The 25125-nt window shown below is 34.7% G+C and overlaps 2 protein-coding genes across 7 annotated transcripts; both read right to left on the reverse strand.

Annotated features, from left to right (window-relative positions):
• LOC113781505 lies at positions 1 to 23633 on the reverse strand. 3 transcript variants are annotated; one of them, XM_027327453.1, is made up of 15 exons: positions 23339 to 23560; positions 22731 to 22781; positions 3701 to 4403; positions 3457 to 3583; positions 3258 to 3375; positions 3065 to 3163; positions 2674 to 2973; positions 2488 to 2595; positions 2230 to 2301; positions 1945 to 2031; positions 1716 to 1787; positions 1535 to 1624; positions 1016 to 1123; positions 421 to 489; positions 1 to 318 (listed from the first exon to the last, which is right to left on the reverse strand). In XM_027327453.1, exons 1-15 carry the CDS (start codon positions 23477 to 23479, stop codon positions 244 to 246), a joined length of 2220 nt encoding a protein of 739 aa, XP_027183254.1. In that variant the 5' UTR covers positions 23480 to 23560; the 3' UTR covers positions 1 to 243. The 3 variants fall into 3 exon arrangements, with proteins under 3 accessions (XP_027183254.1, XP_027183255.1, XP_027183256.1); XM_027327454.1 differs by lacking the exons at positions 22731 to 22781; positions 23339 to 23560 and adding an exon at positions 5012 to 5458 and having other exon boundaries at positions 3701 to 4454; XM_027327455.1 differs by lacking the exons at positions 2674 to 2973; positions 3065 to 3163 and having other exon boundaries at positions 23339 to 23633.
• LOC113781506 (putative F-box protein At5g55150) lies at positions 10939 to 15603 on the reverse strand. Of its 4 annotated transcripts, none has more exons than XM_027327458.1 (4): positions 15010 to 15603; positions 14475 to 14686; positions 12470 to 12641; positions 10939 to 12225 (listed from the first exon to the last, which is right to left on the reverse strand). In XM_027327458.1, the coding sequence occupies exon 4, from the start codon at positions 12194 to 12196 to the stop codon at positions 11147 to 11149; it is 1050 nt and encodes a 349-aa protein (XP_027183259.1). In that variant the 5' UTR covers positions 12197 to 12225; positions 12470 to 12641; positions 14475 to 14686; positions 15010 to 15603; the 3' UTR covers positions 10939 to 11146. The 4 variants fall into 4 exon arrangements, with proteins under 4 accessions (XP_027183259.1, XP_027183260.1, XP_027183258.1 ...); XM_027327459.1 differs by having other exon boundaries at positions 10939 to 12230; XM_027327457.1 differs by having other exon boundaries at positions 10939 to 12319.
• Positions 23634 to 25125: the final 1492 nt, after the last annotated feature.

Below are 25125 nucleotides of genomic sequence, written 5' to 3' on the forward strand. Positions count from 1 at the left end.
TATGTTAATGAAAAGTGTAAAAATTTTCTGAGGAAAAATGGCAATCCAACAATACATAACTGGAGATGTACTGCTGCTCCGAAGAATAGATATAATTGCATTTTCTAATGATGTTACTGATACTAATTACAGCTTGTGTTAGAACTAAAACTGCCTTTCTGCCGAAGCAGGCAGCGAAGACATGGAAAAATTGCGCCTATGAGGAGAAGCTCAATAGAAGGAACTCTTAGGGCCGAAAATTTGTCACTGGACTCTGTTTGTGCAGGTCAGAATGATCGATTTCATCTCTTCTTTCCCCAAGGACGTCTCAACTATCACCTGCCAAAATGGATGGATTGTGTTTGTGGTTAACCAGCCATCAGGTTTAGGAAAAAGAGAGAGAGAGATTACAAGTAGCATAAGGTACTTGCAAATACTCACCTCCTGTGCTCTGTTTCCTGATCGAGCAAGTAGCTTATATTGGTTCTCAAACATTGATGCCATGTAAACCTGTCAGTCTCAATGTCACCGCTAAGAACCAAATATCATCCCGAGGAAAAGGAAACTAATGCTACGTAATAGAATAGAAGTACATTGGTTAGGGCAACAATGACTTGTTAGCATCTGAACAGGAGAAATGTAACCAGTATTATACCTCAGAACTGTAGAAGAATAAGATTTGATTATCCTTTAGAAGATCTTGGGAAATTACGACTTAAGAGGGAGAAGAACTTATGTCACTTAAGCAATGTAAACTAAAATGGTCACAAGGAATCTGGAGAATGTAATTCACCCAGAGCACCAAGTGTTGGCATAGAAGTTTTCCTCTTAAGCAATTATGATAAGTATAATGGTGAGTTAGCATAACTATGTTATAAAACTCCAAATATGACATAAAATTTCCCCCAAGACATATATGAAGCATAAACATCCGTAAATAACTTCATCAGAAATTACAATCAATGAGCAGTTCGGCCGAAAAAGACATTTTTTCTCCATAAAAACCAGGTCACAATTACTAAAAACTTCCATGCACCTGAAAAGTTGGAGCCAAGCCAGGACTCAAGAAGTAACGCCCCTTGGACACAGATTGAACACCGTCACCCTGCTGCAACTCTTTAATAAGAGACTCCACCTCTGCCCACTGTCCAAACGATATTTTGGACGTTAACAATTACTGTATTGATACCACATAGACATGCATAAATTTATCAGAAAAGAAAAACCCAAGGTTCTTACAAATTTTGGACCAAGAAACCTGAAATATTCATTTTCTCCTATGTACAACATTCAAACAAAGTGTCAACTGATTTTGGTCAAAGCATATAAAATTACGGAGTGTTACAGTAACTATCTGAATCTAATATCCAAACTCTCCCCAAACTCAGTGAATTCTCTAACTTTCCTACCTTCTTAAGGTTGTTGTAACATGTTTTTGCAAATTTCATACTTCATTTGGAATTAAAAAAATATATTATTAGGATATAACCATTTGTGAGTTCAACATTGAAGAAAAGGCTAAGCCTACTCCTACTCAAAATGGTAAAGGAAAAACCTCTGAATCTGCCTGAGCAGCTTCAAGTTTGCCATCCAAAGAATCATGACCACCAACAACAGCCTCCAAGGCTTCTATCAGTGGATCAGGCTGCCAGAGAGACGAAAGACATCAAAATAACTATTAGCTTCACGAAAAAAAAAGGACTTCTAGACTCAAAGACAAACCTAACATCATTTACCGTTATTTCCTTCAGTGATAGGAAAATGCGTTCCAGGGAAAAGTCCAACTGGTGAACTTTTGCTTCCATAATCTGACCCAAAAATGATCCCAAAAGTATGACAGCAATTTACTCATGTAAACAATTACCAAATGTCAAAGCGTGTGAATTCCGAGTGCACACAGCACTATAAAAATATCTGTGGCATCTATTACTTGTGGTAGTGTTTACTTCAGTCAAAGATAAATACCTGGCCAATCTTAAAATATGATGCTGGGTCCAAAGTTGCATCCCATGATACTTCTGTCTGGTGAATCAGGGCAGGCACTTCATCAACCTACATTCAGGTAATTCATAAGTGAAATCCTGTCCTGTTCTGGAAAGTTCCAATTGGTTGCAGGTATACAACAATGAATTTATTTATTCACAAGGTTTTTCTAGATTCACGGTCAGTTTATCAGAAATATAAAACTTTGGTAATTAAACATGATACCACAAAGCATACATAGGACCCACAGTGAAACATCATATATACCTCAACAAAGATGCCAAAATATGTAATCTTCTTAATGCAGCACTTAACGACATCCCCAACACTCAATCTAGCCTGCAAACAAAGATACAATTAGAAGCTCAAAAATGATGAAACTATATCTAGAAGAAGAACAAGCTCAAAGAATAATCACCGATTATGATGCTTCCAATTAACCCAAGGAAATTGGAATCCATGCAAAAATGAAATTCAAGACCTAAGAAAAAAGCATTCATTTTATGTACTTAAACCAAACATTACCATGAGATTCCTCTTTTTCTCGATCAATTCCTCCTTCTCCTTTGGCTTAGTAGAAAATATTAGCCGCCTAGATTTTCTGTCAGCCAAGACCACAGTCACTTTGATCTTCTGTAAAGAAAGAAATTCAAGTTGTTAGTCTAATTACCAAATGAACAAGCTTCACTGGAAATTTGTTATCATCGATACCTGACCAACAAAGGACGATAAAAATTTGGATTTTTGTTGGTCATAAATTCTTAAAAGATCTTCAAGCTTTGTATCTGGAGAGATCTCACTGTACAATTTGTCATCTATATCTATGTCTAACTGTGACTCAGAAGAAGGAGTCACACTAGCAGTTTCAAAACTGCCAATGACACCCAAGTGTTGCTTATACTTGGAAGGATCTAAACCTCTCCTTCTCAACCAAGACTCAAAAGCCAAGAACTTCCACTTGGCAGCAAGATTCCGATAAGGCAGAAATCCTATTAGGGTACCAAAAGATACCTGCAAAAACAGGATAAACTAAAAATATAAATACAAATAGATTTGCAAAATGATGTGTTAACTAGTTGGACCAACATAATTATGTTCTTACAGTAAATCCTCTGGTGCTAGAGCTAATGATTTCCACCTCTACCCTTCCTCCCAAATTGACCAGACCTTCAGCCTTTGTCCAGTCATTCTCTTCACGCTCCTACATGTATATCTTACACTCAGATACTATCCAAATCTACAAGTTTGTGATAGAGAACCAATGCAGCAGAAAAAGGGAAAAGAAATTGTCCAACCTTTATGGGTGATGAAAGGAAGTTCTCGAGATCTAAAGCATTGCCATTGCTTTCAGGATTCACAGGCATCACTTCCTCTTTACTAATTTTAGATGTTGTCACTACAGAGGTGTCCATTCTAGAGGATAACAGATTGTTAAAATTGCAGAAGCGTCACTCAATGAACAAATTTGCAACTAACAATGTTCTCTAAGTGTACCTTTTTGGTTTACCAAGAAGTGAAGCATCAAGAGAAAACCCAGGGTCAGATTCTGCTAATTTTGTTGCAGAAGGTTCACTAGAATCAGAACTTTTCCCAGAAGACCATAAGTCACTTGGCTGTAATCCTTGAAAAGAATAAAGTAAATTAGTAAAAGATGAAGCACCAAATTCAATAACTATTTTTTACTCTTTTAATTTGCGATGCAGAACCTGTGGAACTCTGACCAACGTGCTTGGATTACCTGTTGCAGACTCGTTCTCTTCAAAAGAATTTGTCACCCTGGATTCTAGAGCTTGATTGAGATTGCCTTTCGCAGCAATTTCAGCATATGAGTTGGTGTTGTTTAAATTACCATCAGTTATGGAATTGACATCATTTGACCTATTGGCATAACCTCCTGAAGATTCATCAGCTCGATCACTGATAAAATTGGTTTCCAACTGCTCTGGCATTCTCAAAAGTGCAGGATCCAAATTACTATTACCAGTTTCACGACCATCTTCAGCTTTGGAACCACCTGAATGACCATTTTCTCCCTCAAGATCTGGGACCATTTTCAGCGGTTCAGGCTTCTTCAGCAATGTAATATCACTAAATCTTTCCTTCTGTGGTTCCTTCCCCATCCTTAGTGATAAGTTTGGCCTAATGCTTAACCTTGATGATTTTTCACTCTCGACATCGTCATATATGGATGGTTTTCGTAATAGCACATTGGGAACGCTGCGATGACTATTTTCAACAACATTTGCCACTGGTTGAGTTGGTTTCTTATCCTGTCCCTCAGATGGTTTCTTGTCAGCCTCAACCTTTACTCCTTTTCTGGTTACAGGACGAACCAAATTTAATCCACCCACCGAACTGACTGACCTTTTTTCCTCTTCCACGTCAAATGGAACCTCCTCAATTTTACTATCTGATGATTTTCTCTTCTTCTTCTCGAATGTCTCTTCAATTTCTAGATGAGTCGCATCTGGATTAGACTTCCGAGCCATTATCTGGATAAGGTACAGAACTTCAATTACACTCTAGAAAGACTTGGGAAACAGATACTAAACACTAGAGCAGCAAGCTGAAGACACATTGACAGAACCTTCCAATGTATCAAAGCAGTCCCAACAAAAAATTTAATACTAAATGGCATATAACCTCGAGCAGAAAACAAATATCAGTATGGATAAGTTTGCTGCAATTGTGACAGCAAAAAAGGGGTAAATAACTTAAAACAAATTACTATACTATCTAATGGGGCAAACTTGGATTAATCTTTTCCCTGGATCACAGATACTCATGATCATGAGGATAAAGTTCCAATCACATCTACAATACTTTTACTTTTTTGTTATACCCTGTTGACTATACTTGCCAACTACCAAACGAGCAGTCCAAATTAACGCATAAAAAGTAGAAAAGCACAGGCACAAGTTCATGAGTACTAGGAACTTATTCCACAACAGAAGTGGCAAAATTCCATCTTCAGATATGATTATAGCAAAAGGGCAGAATGCAATCAGGATAAGTGTATGATATCCGTGTAAAAGAGTGTAAAAGAGACCTTGGCCAATGTTAATTTGGGGTCTTCACCAAGCATTCTGCCGAACTTGAGTTCCATTTGGTCCAGAGGGTCAAGCTTAGGGGGCTCATCTTTAGCTGCCAAGATTGAAACTTTTCTGGGTTTTTTCTCAAAGAAAACATTTCTGGATTTTCTAGGGTGCAAAGAGGAAGGCAAGCAGAATTGAGCAGTAATAGAGTTGACAGTTGCACCCGAAGTAGTGGCAGTTGTGGAGTAAAGAGGAATGGAGTCCATTCTTGTGGAATTAGAGCAAAACTCATCAGAGATAAGATTCACAAGCTTTAAAGATCAATGGGTCTCGCTTAGGCTCTGCAAATCATTATTAAATCTGTTGTAGTTGCAAACTTGTATGCTTTGGAGGATAAAAGACGGAGCTTTGCCAAATTGGAGTGATGGTGGCAGATTAGCGCAAAGCAGTAGAACGCAGGAGGAAAGGCCGTTTTATCCTTTGTGGTGCTCAGTCACCTTGAGAAATTGAATGGTCCGGTCCGTCTACCCATCACTATGGCCTTTTCTTTTCCTTCTTTTTTTTTTTTTTTTTGCCCTTTTCTATAAATTTTTTTTTTTTTTTGGGTTCCTAATTAGCCTGGCAGGGATTTAAAGGTTTGCAAGGCCACCGTGTTGGATAAATATCTATATCTATACAATATATAAAGTTAGAGGTGTGGTATTTGGTGTAAATATTTTTTGTGATTTTTTGAACTTTTAACTTTTTCCTTACAAAAAATTAATTATTACCTTTATCGCTTAATCACATTTTACCATTATAATTACTCATAAGTCATAATCACCCTAATCTAACTACAAATTACTGTAATATTATAAACCAAAGTCCTTTAATAAAAAATTATCAATTTGATTTATATAAAAAATAAAATTGATATAAAATTAATTCATTTTAATTATTTTTAAATTACACATAATTTGAGTGTGTCCTTCACAATACTTCTTCTAATTCTTTAGATTTATAGCTTTGTCAAGAGGAAGAATCGGTTAAAGTTTCTTCATCAAGGTACATAATAAGTTTCCATTTTCATGGCGATAATTTGTAACACTTTTTTTTTTGGGATAATTTTGGAGACCTTCTATGAGGTTTCTAACAATTGCAGATGCCTCACTTGAGGTTTCAAATAGTAATAGAACATCAACTCCAACCATCAGTTTTTCTTTCACACTCATTAAAAGCTTAACTCCTATCTTAAAAAACTTCATTTTCTTCCTAATTTATACAACTTTTACCATCATTCACTAATTGTAATTTCATGATTTATTTTTCCTCTTGAATGAGTCCCAAATTTTCTACCTTATTCTTGTACCTTGAAAAAGTAGCTTCCTCTACTATTTGATTCATATCCCCTGCTTTTCCTCTTCCCTTTTTCGTTGAATAAAAAAACGTAGGCAAAAGTTGCATGATAGCTATGGGAAAAATAAGAAAAAAATATGATACAAATTTCAAGCATTTCGCCCATATAAATTTGACATTGAGACCATTAATCACATAAACAAAATTGTTTGGCATGAAACCTATAATTATATTTTTGCCTTTAGATTAAGAGGAGAGTATTATAGGATATTCAAAGATAAATTTGGCATGCATCAGCATTTTGGGCCTATTTTGTTCCTAAACCATTAAAGAATGGAGGCTTGTGTAATTTTTAGAATCTCAGGGGAGGTTCTTCTTAACTGCCTCCACAACCACTATCACTAAGCTGGTAAAAAAGTCCAAAACCTAACAATCAGCCCAATCTGCCCATTAATTTTAAAGGATGGATTGGGTCAGTTAGATTATTGGTTTTGTTGAATTTGGTAAGAACAATCTAACTTATTTATTGGGCAGGTTGGATTTTTATTTAGACACCCAATATTCAATTTGTTCAAAAATAATTCAAAACAATAAATACAATATTCAATACATATATGTCCAACCACTTGCATTTGGACATGTGTTAACAATTCATTAACCAATTTGTATTCAAAATTCTCATATATATGTGTTTTCAATCAATTTTTAAAATTTTTATTTAAAATAAAAAGAACCTTTAAATAAAAACTCATACTTATTTTACTTTTATAATAATAGTTAAACTTGCTCAACACCTATAATAATTTATTATGCATTTTAAGAGTATATTGTTTTCCTCCCTTTTTTTTTCTTTTTTCTTTTTTGGTCGTTGTTCTCCGATCGTTACTTGTATCTGTTTGTTAATATTTCATGTACTTAGAATAGAGTTTTAAATTTGCTCTAATTGCATTCTTTTACTTTTCTCTAACTTTTTTTTTTTGTTAATAATTTCTCATCAATAGTATAATACAATAAATTATATGTCCCTTAATTACATTTTCAAGAATAATATAATCAAGCATTCAATAATTTAAATACATAGAATGTTACAACTTACAATAAAGCAGATTTAAATAGTAAAAGTGTTAAATAAGTTGTGACAAAAATAAGTTTCAATCAACTAGTAGTATTAAAAAGTAAAAAGTAAATAAATTTTTTTAGCTACTCTATTTAAGTGTACATTTATTATCTAAAATTTGCACTACAAGTGATATAAAATATTATTCTATTTATGATGTGTTTCCAAGGAACTTAAGAAGTGAGTGTATTAGTGTGTGAAAATATATTTATTTATGTGAAAATGTGTTTATATATGTGAAAAAAATTTTGTTGTGTGTGTGTAAATGTATAAGAGAGAGTTTATGTATCATAATATATTAATTAATATGTTGGATCATATTTGAGTCATGGGTTTGAGATGACTCAATATGACTCAACCCAATCTAAAATTGAACGGATTGAATATAATTTATTTAAGTGAAAATCCAATATTAACTCATTCAATCCGGCCAATTGTTAGGTATAATTATAATTGAAGAAACAAAGAAAATAAAAGAAAAAAACTTGCTTGAAACAATTGATTTGGAGAATAGTCAATGCTTGAGACAGAGTTCAAGGCTGATGCTTGCAGCGGTCCATTCAAGGCCTACGGGAGTATAGGATCGTTAAACAAAGATCGAGATCGACCATCCACTGCTAGAGGTACCCCGGAGCAATCTAGAAAAGTTACTTTCAACGTGTTTTGTATGAGTGAATGCATACGGAAGTACGACTTAATTATAATTTAAGCCACACATCTTAATTATAATTTATAATCCAAAAGGAAGACAACCACTCCTTATCCAGCTTAATTTGCTTTGAAGCTTATATTCATCCGGCACCTCCCTTTCCGACCATTCTCCGTCCAGCTTAAGTTGCTTAAAAGCTAGAATCCTCCGACCAATTCTCTATTCAGCTTAAGTTGGTTAGAGTCTAACATTTGTCCAGCACCTTCCTCGCCTTCCTTTCCTCTATTTCGTGAAAGCATACAAACACAATCTCCATGGAGCTCCCAATTAGATTTGTATGTGGAATCCAAAACGTGACTAAAATTCTTCTCCGTAGCAAGAGTACAGGGGGAAAAAAATCCAAGTACAGTTATAAACTAAATTATTAGTAATAATTTTGTTAACTAGAGGCCATATGTAAAGATGAGTTAAAAGAGAAGGCTTTCGCAGAGTTAAAAGTGGGGATGACAATGAGGATGGATGCTTGTGAGACGAGAGGAAGGGAGCCGGGTGCAGAGGCTAGAGTAAGGGAATTTTTCTCCCCTCACATTAAACGAGAGGAATTTTTTTTTTTTTGCCTAATTTTCTAAAAGGAGTTGAAGGTGATTTTCTTAAGAAAATAAATAGTACAAAATAAATTACAACAAAATTTAAACAAAGTAAAATAATAATAATAATAATAATAATAATAATGGAAAAAAATGAATAAAATAAAATAAAATATTAAAATTTTGGTGTCTATAACTACCTGATTCATATTCCTAATCTTCCTTTTCCCTTTTCATTGAATAATAAAAAGATAGAGGCAAAAGTTGCATGACAGCTGTGGAAAAAATAAGAAAAAAATGATGATACAAATATCAAGCATTTCACCCATATATATTTGATATTGAGACCGTTAATCACATAAACAAAATTGTTTGGCTTGAAACCTATATTTGGCAATTTAAGAAGAACTTTTGGAGCGATATAGTTTTTTCTTCCTTTAGATTAAGAGAAGGGTATTATAGAATACTCAAAGGTAAATTTGTCATGCATCAGCATTTTGGGCTTATTTTTGTTCCTAAACCATTAAAAGAAGGGAGGTTTGTGTAATTTTCACAATCTCAGGGGATTTTCTTCTTGACCGCCTCCACAACCACTATCATGTAGTCACGACTCTTCTTTCTTTAGCCCATTTGTCCAAGTTTCCAAATCCTCCCTTGCTCCTTCCTCTTCCCTTCTCGTTTTCTCAAATAGCCCTCCTCCTTGAGTCTTTCCCCTGCCATGATCATAAAGCCTTAATAATTCTCTTGAACTGCTTCCTCATCGCATCAGAAATCGTTCAGGATGTCATCATCAAAACAATCTAATGAAATTACCAAATTGCCTTTTGTAGCACAGGATATATATATATAACGAAATTACAAAGAATATTTGAGGTAAAAATGAAAATTCTTTTCTCCCATGTTCTCCATCTAATCCTCCAGCTGCACTCCAGTTAACGAGCCAATGTCCATCTGTAGTTTTAAAAAGAAGGAATCAGCACATTGAAGGAGATTTGATCCACAGATTCATTCAGTATGCAACAACAGATGCAGATCTTTACTGACAGCAAATCAAGTTACAAAGGTTTTTTTAATCCATCAATATAAATTTAGAAACATGAGCACATTTCTCAAATTAAATGTAGATGGAACCATGCAAATGGTGTTTCTTGTTACAAACAACATCATATCGTGCAAAATACCAGTGATCAAGCTATAATATCAATACTAAACCATCTTGTGCGTGTCTACATCCCCTACTATTCCATAATTCTAAGTACACAGAAGTTTGACGGCTCAGGGACAAATCAATTGATTTTGCCCTTGTTAAGTTTCCCAATGACGGGGGAATATTGGCTTCAAATGAATTTCGTGACAAATTCAACCACCACAGAGATGGAAAAGATAAACAGATATTTTAAGGAACCTTACCACTGACGTCATTGTTTGAGATGTCTAATCTTTTTTTTTTTTCCGGAAACGTTAGAAGGTAATTTGAGATGTCTAATCGACTTAGATTTATTTCCAGAGAATCATCTATAAGAAACGGACCCGTAAAAGAGTTGGCCTTTAGAACAAGAACTTCTAAGTTTGTATTATTTTGCAGAAGCCAAGTAGGAATCTGGCCGACTAACTTATTGGAAGAAAGATCAAGAAGTTGTATTTCTTTCTGATAGAGCAGAAATTGTGTTTGGATTGTATTTTCCGTCATTTTTCATGGAAAAATTACTGTAGCGATTTGATATATGTGTGGGAAAAAGGTAATAGGAAAATGTGATCACGGAAAACGATAATATTTTCCGACGGAAACAAGCAATCCAAGCAAGAAGGATTCTTTGAGTCTGATTATTCAATTTCCATCCAGATAAATAGAGAACCTTTAGCTGAAATGATGGGAGGAGAGTAGGATCCTCAATGTTGACATGTAAATCATTGTTTAAAGGTCCTGGATGTATACCAGTGATCAAGCTATAATAGCAATACCAAAGCATTCCAATATCGCGCGCGTCTACATCCTACTATTCCATAATTCTAAGTAAATTGAATTTTGACGGCTCAGGGGCATAATTTGCACACCAATAAAGGGTCAAAAGTCATGCTCTCTTTGGCCTCTGGAGGCCTTGGTAGAATGCATCAAACCAAAATGTTTGTCCTCTGAAAATAAGAGGGCCAATGAAGATATTAAATTTTATCTATGGTGTCCAAAAGATGACTTAGTATACAAACAACTAATCTTGACAGGTGCTTGCATTCAGTAACAATAGAATTAGACCATAAAAAAAGAAGTCAATAAACTTAAATAAGCACGAAGCTCAATCTTTCAATAACCAAACACCTTCCACCTAAAATGCAATAAAGGATTATAGAGTTTTACTGAACAGCAGAGAGCCCCTACATCCTATATCTCTTTCACACAGTACATACAAATCTTCAAAAAAAATGCTGCTAAAAGAGTTACTAAATATTCTATCAGACTGGTAAATTAGAAAGATGGTGCTACCCAAACTGGTGGACCGATCAAACTAAACGACTGGACACCGTCAAAACGTTCAATCCGTCCACCATCTTCAAGATTGTAGACACCCATGTCCTTCCCACCCCCTTGCTGAGTAAAAGTATAGGCTTCTATTGCATCATCCGTGAAATAGATGCAATTTGGCTTGATTACGTTCGGAAAGCTAGTGGCATCAATCGAAAATGCACCATTATGCCCAACAAAAATGGCCCTCTCCCCCACATTGGTGATCTCCTTCCATCCCCTCTTGATTAAATCCAGTTGTATGACTCGAAAATTGGTAGCCCCATAGGTCTCCTCATCATCATCCTCAAGTGCAGCCCCATCCCGTGCAACTATTAGTAATTCACCATCTGATTCTACAAGATACGACTCTCTACATTTGATCAACTCCCGATCTATGGTAAAACCATAATGAGCTACCGTAGGATCTGAAATATCCCAAACCCAAATATCGCCACCATAAGTGATTGCGTAGCCTTTTCCATTATAAAAATTAACATCGTTGAAGGCACCATTATAAAAATTAACATCGTTGAAGGCACCATTCGGTGAAGATTCCATTCTTGTCCAAGACTTGTCTCCTGGTCTCCAAAACCCCAGAAATCGGCCAGCACCACCAACCACCACCAGAACAAACTCCGATGTATGTGAAGGACTCGCCGATAAAACAGCTTTTATTACAAAAAAACAAGGATCGACCTCTAATTCATGGGCGGGGAACGTGAATAGATGTGGGAGCTCAATTTGGACCCCCGAGAAAGGATGCAACAAGTTCACGTCTCCGGACTTTCCTATCGTCATCAACCACCCTCTTGATTCAATGCATTTTTTACCTTTTGCTTCGGGTAGTGACAACGTCCTCCAAATCCTACCTCTGGATAGACTGTAGAATTCTCGATCATCACTGTCCTCCTTCTCTGCAAGCATCAGCAATGGAACATTGGGCCATGACTTAACAAACTTGTCCACATGTGCAGCGGCACGCCATGAAGTGCAAACCCCTCTGAAAGCCATGAAGTCTTCGACCAGTTGTATCTTTGTCGCTATGCTGACCAACAGATCGGGTAAAAGACTCGACCAAACTGAATCTCCCATGTTTTTTTTTTTAATTTAATTTGCACAAAAGATCTTTTTTGTCTACACTGAAAAAAAAAACATCAAAGTAGAAAGTTCATGCACTTTTATTGCAAATAATTTGGGATCTTAATCCAAATCAAGATTGGATTAAAGGGAATCCTAATGTAATTTGGAAACTCATAATTAAGATTATTACCAACTTATTATTACCTGAAGTCAAAACGACCAATAGGATAGGATGTTGGACCTTAGACCAGTCTCCCGTCCCGTCCTGCCAACAAACCGACCTCCCCGTCCTTGTTACACTGCACACCACTTCTGTTACTACTCCAAAAATAAAAAGGCCAACTTTAACTCGCCAACCTCCCGTCCTTATTGTACGCTGCAACCCAAGTAAATAAAGAAACAATAATTAAATACAGTACAAAATTCAATATAAGAAGAGATTTTGTTAGCAATATTGAAATCTAAAAGCTCTGTTACTAATCTAAAAAATGTAAAAAGAAAGGCTAAACCGAATTCATTTCGTAGATTTTATCTCAGTCCCAATGTTTTAAAACTCGGACCGTTAATTGAACCGAGAAGTGAAAAGGTCGAGGTTCAATCGGTCGGACCGATTCAACTGCGGTTCAATAAATAAATAAATAAATAACTATATATATATATACACACACACTCATACATACATACCTGTGCACAGAATAAAATATAAATGTTATAACATAATTAATATAAGAGCAATATTATAGTTATCCAACTTACATGTCCAATTGTCTAAATATTAGAATTAACAAAAAAAATACAAGTCTAGAAAACACTCAAAAAGTCCAAACAAGTTCAATTTCTGAGGCTTCTATAATCTTCTTCGTCATTCTAGGACAACAAAGCTTTAAAAAAAGCCACCTTGACAAGTCGTCACCACCATCCAAGACCATTATATGAATCACTGGCAAGTGATAAAAGTATAAAATTCATATTAATACCGTAAACCAATTCATAGTGCAAAAACCAGTCCATGATCACTAGAGGGAAACTAAAAATTGTAAAACATACTACAAAATCAACTAACCATCTGCATATCAAAAAAAAATGAGCGAGACTATATAAAAGGTTACTCAGCTCAAATTCACATCCTTAATTCGTTGATAAGAGTCCCCTTGATTCATTGCGTATACTACATAATCCACCATTTTTTTAGAGTCCCCTTAGATTGTGCTACTAAAACATCTGCCATGAGGCAATATTAAAGATCAGATAAACGAGGGAAAACAAAATATAAGAGTCAGAAAAAGAACAAAGATAACTTGCATGAATCAAGAATCTCAAAATGTTGCTTTCCAGCACCTTAATAGTCGTGGAGATAGAGGAAGGAGGTGGGGATGGGGCTTGGGGGAAAGTTGAGCAGTAATTTCAGGGAAATTATACAAAGTTTGGAGTTTAAGATTCCACCATTACATGACAAGATGTAAGATATCCCACTGATTTCTCTCGTACAGACATATATATACGAAGGAAATTCCCAGGTCTTAGCATATTATCAGCAGTAGATGGCAGCCAATTAAATGGGGTTATGCACATTAATCATATCCACGATACAGTGCCTAAGTAATTTATGGCTAGATTAATCTTTGGTGGTATCAAGTCTTATTTTTGTAGAATGTTATGTACCTAATCATTTGCTTTAGATGATTAACTTAGCTCAACAAGATCACTAAATCAGCAACCTTATTAGGCCCCATCAAGATCGACTTCTTATTTGAATAAAGTTTGTCACATCCTCATGATCAAGCAAGATAAACCCTGATCATGGTCAACAAATAAGTAATCATGCGTGCAATCATCCTATGATCCAATGACATAACCTTTGTACTCCAGGCTCCAGAGAACAAAGAACAAAACTGAATAGCTAGTCTCGAGATTATTCTAGTAAACTGAAACAGAGAACAAAACTACCCAACTAATAAAAATTCCACCGCTATTTTCCTCCATAAATTCCAACATTTTCCCGTCAACATAATCTGGCAACTTATTTAAAAAAATAAGTACAGCAACATCAGAAATATAAGTACAGAGGGCCGAAAAAAATAAGTACAGCAACATCAGAAATATACTAACAAAATTTAAAAAAAAAAGAAATTGATGAGACATATATACAGAGGGCCGAAAAAGAAATTGATGATACATATAAACAGAGGGCCGAAGGGATCAAGTTTACTTGTTAAGATAGAACTTCGTGCTGAGCACCGACGGCAAATCGGCAAGTCCGCAAGAGCAGCCAAGCAGGAAGACCGAAGACGCCAAAGACTGGAGTAGTTGAATGAGAAGCCGAGCAGTCGGCAAAAGCAGCGGCAGCAGCCGAGCAGGAACTCCAGGAAGACTGAAGACGGCGAGGAGGCGAAGAGCCGAAGACTGGAGTAGTGCAGTGAACTGTGAAGAGTAGATTGAAGATTAGCCGATTAGGTTTAGAAATTAGATGACGTTCGGTTTAGACGTTTAGTCCTTTTCGGTCAAAGACTCAAAATTCAGTCAATTTTTTGAAAAAAAAAAAAAAAAATCGCGGTTCACGGTTCATCCGAATTTAACGATTTGAACCATTTTTTACGATTTTGACCGGTTCTTTAACCAAGTCAACACAAATTATGAACCGGACCGGACACACGATCGGTTCGCGATTCGACCGATCGAACTGGCCGGTCCGATCCGGGTTTGAAAACCTTGCTCAGTCCCTAAGATAAGATTATTATTATTACCTGAAGTCAAACGACCAACAGGAGCCAGACCAATCTCCCGTCCTTGACAGACCAACAAAACTGGTAGCAGCTAATGCCAATCTTCAGTCCTTATCATGAACTTCAACATAGAAGATGTAAAGTGAACGGAAAAACCAAAATTCACGAAGATTTGTGTTAGTAATCTAAACCCAACAACACACTGAATTCGATTTGGAGGGATACTCCAAATTCTCAATCCAAATTGATATTGGATTCCACAAAAGATAAACAATAAACCCCTGAAACCGAAATTGGATTTTGGAAGAAATCAAACTGGGTATGATTAAAAACTCAAGATGTCATGAAATCAGAGCACCTTTTCAATTAAACAAAAAGTACTAACAAATTTGGCTCTCCTTTTCGGATGAAGGCTCAGGGATGTTAGTTTCTGAATTCATATAGAGGATAAGACTTGAGAGTAGGTTAGATTGCGGCCGGCCGGGCGGCGGGCGGGAGTCTGAGGAGGTGATGAGCGTGGGGAATGGGGATCTATCAGTATGAGAGATATCGGGGTGGCTTTCGACGGAGGAAGATTGTGCTCCAGCTTAGGCACAAACTCAATGAGCACGTGTGGTTCGCTACGTTAATCTACGCACCTAGGTGAACAGCAGGGGTTAAATATATAGTACGTCGGTCACGGTCACTTGCATCAGTTTTACGGTTTCCTAAAGATTTCGGATTTTCAAAATATTAGTTGGAATTGGAATTTAATTCTCCAAACCTTTCCCAAATTGGATTTTGAGCAGGAGAGATTTTTTTTTTTTTTTTAGTTCCTAACGTTTGATCCATGTATTGAATTAATTGGTATTCTGTATTTTAATCAAAGCAAACGTAGATTTTAAAATTTCTGATTTTAGGCATATTTAATATAACTAACAAAAAAATTACTATATCTAATGGTTAAGAACAAATTAAAATTAATCAAAAATTTTCATTTGCACTTTTTGACCTTAATGTTTGAAATTTTGACCAATATGGCCTCTTATGTTTTAAATAATTATGTTAGGGATTTCAAATGAAATAAAATATGAATTAAATTAAATGCATGACAAATGTGTTGTAAAATCTTATCAAAATCCCTAAAAGTACTACATATCGGCAAGATACTATCATTTAGCCTAAAGAGCATCTTTTTGATAGATTAATTAGAATTGGTTAACAGTAAACGGATACTGTATAAAAAGAAAAATTAGTGAAAAGAGGAGAACCCTTATTTTAGCATATAACTTCATTTTAAACACTCTTTACATAAATTATTGCAGGACTTGTGGATAGGTTTCAATCAGTTATTGTTAATTAGCAATCATGACAACATTAAAAGGAAGAGCTAATTACCAATACGAAGTACACGTATGGATTTTTGGAAGAACTTTGTGCTGTTGTTGTTTTTTCATTGTCTTTTCTTCATGCTAAATCAAATATTTTAATAATATAATTATATTTAGTTTCGTACACATTGATAACTCTACCAAATAATTCAAATAATTATACAACATATCTATTTGATTTCAAACAAATTAAATTAATTATTAAGTAAATTTAAATTAAATATAGTTGTTTATATTTTAAACAAATATGTAATTATAAGTGAAAAAAATGATAAAAACTCTTTATCAACTAATTATTGTTATAATTAATTATGTTATGCCAAATTTGAGTCCAACTATGCAAAAGAGAAGAAACATATTAGAAATTAATTATATGAATAGATAAATAAATAAAAAAAAGAAAAGTTTATCTTTTTCATGTATGTTAACATCTAAATTCCTATTATGTATAAGACAATTTCAGCCCAATTCATATTTAATGTCATTCTAAAATCCTCAACATCACTATTTGAAACTATAATGATTCAAATATTAAACATTGGAAACTAAAAATGTAAAGTCAAAATAGTTCGCTGATAGAAATTTTATTTTGACAATTAAAATCGGTGGAATTTTTGTCATGTTGTCATAAATTTACTCAAATTAGAAACTTTGGAGACCAAGTTTTGATTGAAACATGAGGAACTAATTTGGCAAACATATTAAATTTTGGGGATCAGAACTGCATTTATCTCTTAATATAATTCAGGCATCCCCAAAAAGTTTAATTTTAGGGAAAGAACATAATTCATGATTGGTACGTCTGCTTCGTGTTTTGGTTTCCAAAGTTTTTTGACTTTTTGTCACGTCAGTCAGCTGGCAAATGAATGGGGACAGACAACACAAGCCGGGTTAAAGTCGAAATTAATTACTCCCTCCCTTTTTTTATAACTGACGTTTAAGATTTTGCACACCAATTAAGAAAAGTTTTGCATTGCTTAAATCTGTACACTACTTTCCTTTTGTACCCTCATTAATTATCCAATTCACCCATGTTTTCTTTCACTAGAGTACTAAATGGTGCTATTTTATTAGGTCAAAAGCAATGCAAACTAACTCCCACCAAATTAGGAGTAGTAATTAAGAACCCTGTATTGGAAAAGAGAGATAAAAGGGTAAAATTGTGAAAAAATAATTAATACTGTATGGGGATAATAAAATGACAGATAAAAGTACACTAGAGCAAATTTCTTAAACGTCAGTTATAAAAAAAGGGAGGGAGTACTTTACAAGGGATAAACGGGATTAAAGTCTGAGTAATTTGCTTTATTCGGTTCAACTTTCAAGATTGTAAACCATGATTACGTGTAGAAAGAATTTAAATAATGTTGTAGGCAATAATTACATATGGAAAGAGGATGTTAAAAACAAAATTAGTTGATTCATCGGGTTTGGTTTCCATTTTTTGGTCAAATTCAAATTTATGTTGTTAGCTTAGGTTATGTTTGGATTGCATTTTCCGTGATTTTTAATGGAAAAATTACTGTAGCGATTTGATGTATGTGAGGAAAAAAGGTGATAGAAAAATGTGATCACGGAAAACGACGTAATTTTTTTGACGGAAACAGGCAATCCAAACCAGGCCTTACACTATTTGCACTTTCTATGCTATTGCCATAATAAGCATCATTTGTCTGTTTTGAGTATTGAATTTAACCCCCTTCCTCCCCAAACAATCCAGTTTCCACTTCAATTATCCGTCATTGGCATATTGGCTAAGATTTATTTCCCTTTAAATTAGAGAATTCATTACAGTTAGAATTACCTTCTTTGTGGTTTGAGTGAATTATTAAATGATCCCTGTAGTTTGATCAAATTACATTTACCTCGTTAGTAACTTCTGTCAAACTTCATAATCAAAACATTTATAGACTTCGATGCAAGATAAAAATGCAACACTGTAGTTTGAAGAAACCCCTTATTTTTCTACTTTTTCTTTTTCCTTTTCCACCTTTCTTTTTTCTTCTTCTTCAGTAATTTCTGAAAACGAGTGGACTCAAACGTGGCAACGCTGATATTAATTATTATTTGTATATATTCTACTATTGGAAAATGCAATCGGCTTGTATAGAATGACTAGTGGTGAACTAATTAATTGTCTTACTTGAAGATGATAGCAATAGGTAGAGCTTTTGGATTATTTTCATTGAACTTCCCTTAATTCAGCAATGCTCGAATTTCACCTGTGATGCTAAATTTGTCAGTTGCTTGAACTTGCATGAGTTGTGTGCTTTTATAAAAAAGGAGGGACAGTTAAAAGCTTCTGTCATATACGTAATCTTAGGCTTTGTTTGCAATTGTTGGCTTGTCTAGTTAGGTTTTGTTTGCTATTGTTGGCAAATGTTTGGGTGGTGATAGTTTGTTGAAGACGATGAGTTTCTGTCTGGCAAATGAACACTGCTTCGTTACTACGCCCCTCTCGTCGGGCATTTATGTAATTTCAGTCGTGACGGTTACAGCAGTCGGTGCACGGTGTACTACCCTTTCTGCGGGCTTAAAACGTGTGTGTCCATTTCTATCCAATTGTTGTTGCCGTTTCCCATGTGATTTGGGTTCTTGTATTTTGGGTCAAGGCCTTTGTCTTTAGATTTTCAAGTCGGGCTTTTAGCCCACCGTGACCAGACTTGCTGTAATTCATCGGCTCAGTGTCCGAATGGTTTTGAGCCTTGTGGTGCCTTCAACCGATGCTACGGGCTTTTCACTGGATTTGCACTTGAGGCTGAATTGGCCCTTTTTTTTTTTCGGTACTGAATTGATTATTACAACCGCTACTCTCGTCCTCTTTCATTCTCCTGGTTGGGATAATTGCAGAAACCTCCCCTTATATTTTTCATAATATCACTCAGTGTCCCTTAGATTTTTTAAAATCTCACTTACTTATCTTAGATTACATTTTTGGTAACATTTTAACCCCTTTGGAGGAAATGCAAGAAAGATAAAGCTTTTGTTCTAATACTACCCGTATGTTACCCTATTTATGAATCCTACAACAACAATAAAAAAATAAAGTAAGGTTAAAAAGTAAAAAGATTAAAATATGAGCGGCTATAAATACAATAACGAGTAATTTTGTAGATAGACAACAACTATTACCTAATATAATGCATGATGTTTAAACAAAAGAAAAGGATATTCCTAGATATATATTTGGTCATTAGATCTTTTTTTGATTATTTTTTTAATTCTAACATGTTTATAAAGTTTTTTCTTATAAGTAGGACTTATATTACAAACCACACATATGAAAAAGATTATTTTATTTTTCAATACAACTTAAACTACATGATGTATTAAAACATATTTCCTTAAAAAATTATTGACGTTCTTATTACTGTCTCCGAAATTATTCAAAATGTTAACTACTCATCAAAATCCTCCTAAGTGATTGACTTTGACTGGACTTAATTTACCCACTTCCTTTGCTATCCCCCCTTGACCTCGATATAGAGAAATATGGACCATTATTAGATAGTAATTTGTTTCATTAATCTATATTTTTTGGTTTAAAAATTTTATTTTGCTTTGGATTTTGGGTTACATAGTTATTAAGAGAAAAAGTAATATTGTCAATTTGTGACCTTTAATAGGAATATTTAGTATTATCAAAATGACAAGGGAGGTAAGTGAGATTCTAAAATCCTCAGGAGAGCTGAATGATATTATGAGGAACCTTAGGGGAGGTATCTTAAGTTATCCCCACCTAGTTTTGATGAAAATTATGGCTTCGAATTTGCAATGATAATTATGGCTCCTTCTCTACACACAATGTGTTTGCTTGACGAAATTGTCGGCACTGATATAAAGCCACTAAATAAATAAATAAGAAGAAAAGAAAAAGGAAAAACAATTGCTTGGGGGTTATTCGGTCTGACCTGATTTTGATTCGAACTTGTAAATAGTAGGCTCATACCTGCTAATTTTGTATATTTAGTTTGCATTATATTTTCAGGTCATGTCAATAATTGCTACCCCTATTGGAGATGGATTCTTCACATTTGGTATTTATCGAATTAATGCCGACATGAATAATTGGGTGTTTTGGATTCATTTTCTGTACTTGACAATTTTCATGGGGATTAATGGTCTTTAAATTTGGATGTTCATTGGAATTCAGTTTTTGGACTCGATAGTGTTCATTGGGATTAATGGCCTTTAATGCTCATTTTGGTCTTCCAAAGTGGTTTAAAATCTTAATTTAGTCCTTTAAATTAAAAATGCCTCAATTTGGTCCTCTAAAACGGCAAAATATCTCAATTTGGTCCCTCAAACTGAAAAACTTATACTTTGGTCCTCACCAAAGTAGCATGCAATCTTGTGGCCAGTTTGGGAATTAGGATGGAAAAGAAAAGAAAAGATAATGAAGGATTGGATTGGAAAAGTGAAACACTTGGTGCAATGTACAAATGGTTTTGTGTACCCCAAGTTATTTCAACGTACGTGGATGAATGTGAAATGGAAAAAAGAAAAGAAAAAGGAAAAAATTGCTTGGCAAATTTGAGCACTTTGATGGTGTTTAGTGATTCAGTTTTATGGGTTTGGGTCTTTCCATCAAACTAATTAATGTGGTTTCTTTTTTGGTCTTGGGTGTGATTTGTGGGTTGGTGCAATGTCAAGCCCTCGTCGTACATCTTCCTCCTCGTGGATGGAGTTCAGGTTTGAGATTTTTTGATACTTTTGTAGGACCAAATTGAAATGTTTTTAGTTTTAGAGACTAAATTGATATTTTGATTCACTTTGAAGGGCCAAAATGGAAATAATTCTACATTCTCGACGGGGTAATGCTAATGGTGTAAACTCCCAAAATTACAAAGCTAAAAACCTTTCTTTGGCAGCTCGGGCTGCCTTAGTCCAAGCAGTAACGTCTACTGTTCCATATTGCATTATGCAATCTACAATGATCCGGTCAGGTAGGGAATATTGTGCTATTTATGATCGATGGCTTTTCTTTTTCATTTTTCTGGGTTTGTGATGTTGTCTTACATTTTTCCAGCTTATGTATCTGCCAGTTTCTTTGGAAGTTTTGGGACCTATATTATTATATCATGACTATTGGAGGGGGCTGCGGGAAGGGGAAGGATGCGAGGAGAGGGAAACTGATGGTGGTGGTGAGTGATAATTAATTTTTAAAAAATATTTCAAAAATTTTTTAATTCTAGAAATTTCCAAAATACATCTTTAAAAATACCTTTAAAAGTACTCCTAAAAATATTTAACTATCTATCGTAGAAGTTTTTTTTATATACGCCACTATAGTAAACCTTTTTAACAACACCCTCAAAAATACCTAATTCGTATCAAATTTTCCTTATTCACAAAGCATTACTAACTATACATCCACAAATATGAGGAGCCATCGCTACTGTTATTAGTTTTAAGATTGATGGCCTCTATATATATATATATATATATATATGTATGTATATCTTGGAATTCGTTTAAAGCATCCATTTTTTAAATGTTGGAAGCTATCATCCACCTTCTCATGAATTATTAAATCAAAAAGAATTTTGTATTAAGGCACCAAAAACAAACATCCGGTTTATTTAGTCCATAGGAAGAACCCGCAACTCATAACAACATCAACCGTACTTTCAAAATCAGCCAAATAGGTCAATTCCGTAATCCAAAATTATCTTGTACTTTAAATAAAAAATTAGACTTGGTTTCAGGTTCTGATTATCCGGCTTCCAGTCATAGGAAAAGTGACATGAGATATAAGAGAAAGCAAGCCAGTAAACTCAACCCAAGACCCAGAAAAATCCAAGAAAAAGTGCAGGAAGAAATTAGAAAGACATCTCTATTGCCTTTGGTAGATGAAGAACAGCCTGTTAAAAAATTAAAACACATGGAAAAGCATGTTTTTAACCCGAAAGGAAAAAGGAAAAAATAGATTATAGGTTTGATACATGTTATGTAACAAAACAAGAACAAAGTTAAATCAACTGCTCTATGAAAAACAACCGAATCTTTCCTTCTGTGGTTCCTCCCCATCCTAAGTGATAAGTTTGGCCTAATGGTTAACCTTGATGATTTTTCACTCTCGACATCGTCATATATGGACGGTTTTCGTAATAGCACATTTGGACACTGTGACGACTATTTTCAACAACCCTTGCCACTGGTTGAGCTGGATTCTTATCCTGTCTCTCAGATGGACGGTTAACCTTGATGATTTTTCACTCTCTCAGGTGGTTTCTTGTCTGCCTCAACCTTTACTCCTTTTCTGGTTACAGGACGAACCAAATTTAATCCACCCACTGAACTGACTGACCTTTTTTCCTCTTCCACGTCAAATGGAACCTCCGATGATTTTCTCTTCTTCTTCTCGAATGCCTTTTCAATTTCTAGATGAGTCGCATCTGGATGAGACTTCCGAGCCATTATCTGGATAAGGTACAGAACTTCAATTACACTCTAGAAAGACTTGGGAAACAGATACTAGACACTAGAGCAGCAAGCTGAAAACACATTGACAGCACTTTCCAATGTATCAAAGCAGTCTCAACAAAAAATTTAATACTAAATGGCATATAACCTCGAGCAGAAAACAAATATCAGTATGGATAAGTTCGCTGCAATCGTGACAGCAAAAAAGGGGTAAATAACTTAAAACAAATTACTATACTATCTAAAGGGGCAAACTTGGATTAATCTTTTCCCTGGATCACAGATACTCATGATCATGAGGATAAAGTTCCAATCACATCTACAATACTTTTACATTTTTGTTATACCCTGTTGACTATACTTGTCAACTACCAAACGAGCAGTCCAAATTAACGCATAAAAAGTAGAAAAGCACAGGCACAAGTTCATGAGTACTAGGAACTTATTCCACAACAAAAGTGGCAAAATTCCATTTTAAGATATGATGACAGCAAAAGGGTAGAATGCAATCAGGATAAGTGTATGATATCCGTGTAAAAGAGCGTAAAAGAGACCTTGGCCAATGTTAATTTGGGGTCTTCACCAAGCATTCTGCCGAACTTGAGTTCCATTTGGTCCAGAGGGTCAAGCTTAGGGGGGCTCGTCTTTAGCTGCCAAGACTGAAACTTTTCTGGGTTTTTTCTCAAAGAAAACATTTCTTGATTTTCTAGGGTGCAAAGAGGAAGGCAAGCAGAATTGAGCAGTAATAGAGTTGACAGTTGCACCCGAAGTAGTGGCAGTTGTGGATTAAAGAGGAATGGAGTCCATTCTTGTGGAATTAGAGCAAAACTCATCAGAGATAAGATTCACAAGCTTTAAAGATTAATGGGTCTCCGGTCCGTCTACCCATCATTATGGCCTTTTCCTTCTTTTTTTTTTTTTTCCTTTTCTTTTCTTTTTGCCCTTTTCTATAAACTTTTTTTTTTTTGGGTTCCTAATTAGCCTGGCAGGGATTTAAAGGTTTGGAAGCCGTGTAGGATAAATATCTATATCTTTACAATGTATAAAGTTAGAGATGTGACATTTGGTGTAAATAATTTTTGTGATTTTTTGAACTTTTAACTTTTTCCTTACAACAAATTAATTGTTACCATTATCGCCTAATCACATTTTACCATTATAATTACTCATAAGTCAAAATCACCCTAATCTAACTATCAAATTACTGTAATATTATAAATCAATGTCCTTTAATAAAAAAATTATGAATTTGATTTATATAAAAAATAAAATTGATATAAAATTAATTCATTTTAAATTTTTTTAAATTACACATAGTTTGAGTGTGTCCTTCACAATGCTTCTTCTAATTCTTTAGATTTATAGCTTCGTCAAGAGGAAGAATCGGTTCAAGTTTCTTCATCAAGGTACATAATAAGTTTCCATTTTCATGGCGATAATTTGTAATACTTTTTTTTTTGGGATAATTTTGGAGACCTTCTATGAGGTTTCTAACGATTGCAGATGCCTCACTTGAGGGTTCTATCAGTTTTTCTTTCACGCTCATTAAAAGCTTAACTCTTATCCTAAAAAACTTCATTTTCATCCTAATTTATACAACTTTTACCATCATTTACTAATTGTAATTTCATGATTTATTTTTCCTTTTGAATGAGTCCCAAACTTCCTACCCTATTCTTGTACCTTGAAAAAGTAGCTTCCTCTACTACTTGATTCATATCCCTACTCTTCCTCTGCCCTTTTTCATTGAATAATAAAAAGATAGAGGCAAAAGTTGCATGACAGCTGTGGAAAAAATAAGAAAAAAATGACGATACAAATATCAAGCATTTCACCCATGTATATTTGATATTGAGACCATTAATCACATAAACAAAATATAAGAAGAACTTTTGGAGCAACATATTTTTTGATGTTAGTATCAATATCACATAAACAAAATTAATCACAAACAATATCAATATCACATATTTGACATTGTTTGGCTTGAAACCTATATTTGGCAATTTAAGAAGAACTTTTGGAGCAACATATTTTTTTCCTTTAGATTAAGAGGAGGGTATTATAGAATACTCAAAGGTAAATTTGTCATGCATCAGCATTTTGGGCTTATTTGGGCTTATTTGTTTCCTTAACCATTAAGAGAAGGGAGGGGTAATTTGTGAAGTTGGTTCCACAAATGTGATCTTCGCATTTGTGAAATGCGAGTTCAGATATCTCGCATTTGTGAAATGCGAGGTAAGTGTTTCCAGAAAAAAAGAAAAATAAGCTCGCATTTGGAGAATGCGAGGTACTCAATCTGAACACAAACAAAGTTCCCAATTTCGGCATTCAAGTCTGT

Source organism: Coffea eugenioides, chromosome 8 (genome assembly GCF_003713205.1).
Source record: "Coffea eugenioides isolate CCC68of chromosome 8, Ceug_1.0, whole genome shotgun sequence".
In the NCBI taxonomy this organism is placed as follows: domain Eukaryota; kingdom Viridiplantae; phylum Streptophyta; class Magnoliopsida; order Gentianales; family Rubiaceae; genus Coffea; species Coffea eugenioides.

What these genes read in the sequence shown, in the direction of transcription:
- LOC113781505 (XM_027327454.1), bottom strand. Translation starts at nt 5,263, where the DNA reads ATGGACTCCATTCCTCTTTACTCCACAACTGCCACTACTTCGGGTGCA. An exon ending in CATATTTTAAGATTGGCCAG is followed by an intron (nt 1,788 to 1,944) that starts GTATTTATCTTT and finishes TTTTTGGGTCAG; the next exon opens with ATTATGGAAGCAAAAGTTCA. An exon ending in GCTTGGCTCCAACTTTTCAG is followed by an intron (nt 490 to 1,015) that starts GTGCATGGAAGT and finishes TGAGACTGACAG; the next exon opens with GTTTACATGGCATCAATGTT.
- LOC113781506 (XM_027327457.1), bottom strand. Translation starts at nt 12,277, where the DNA reads ATGGGAGATTCAGTTTGGTCGAGTCTTTTACCCGATCTGTTGGTCAGC.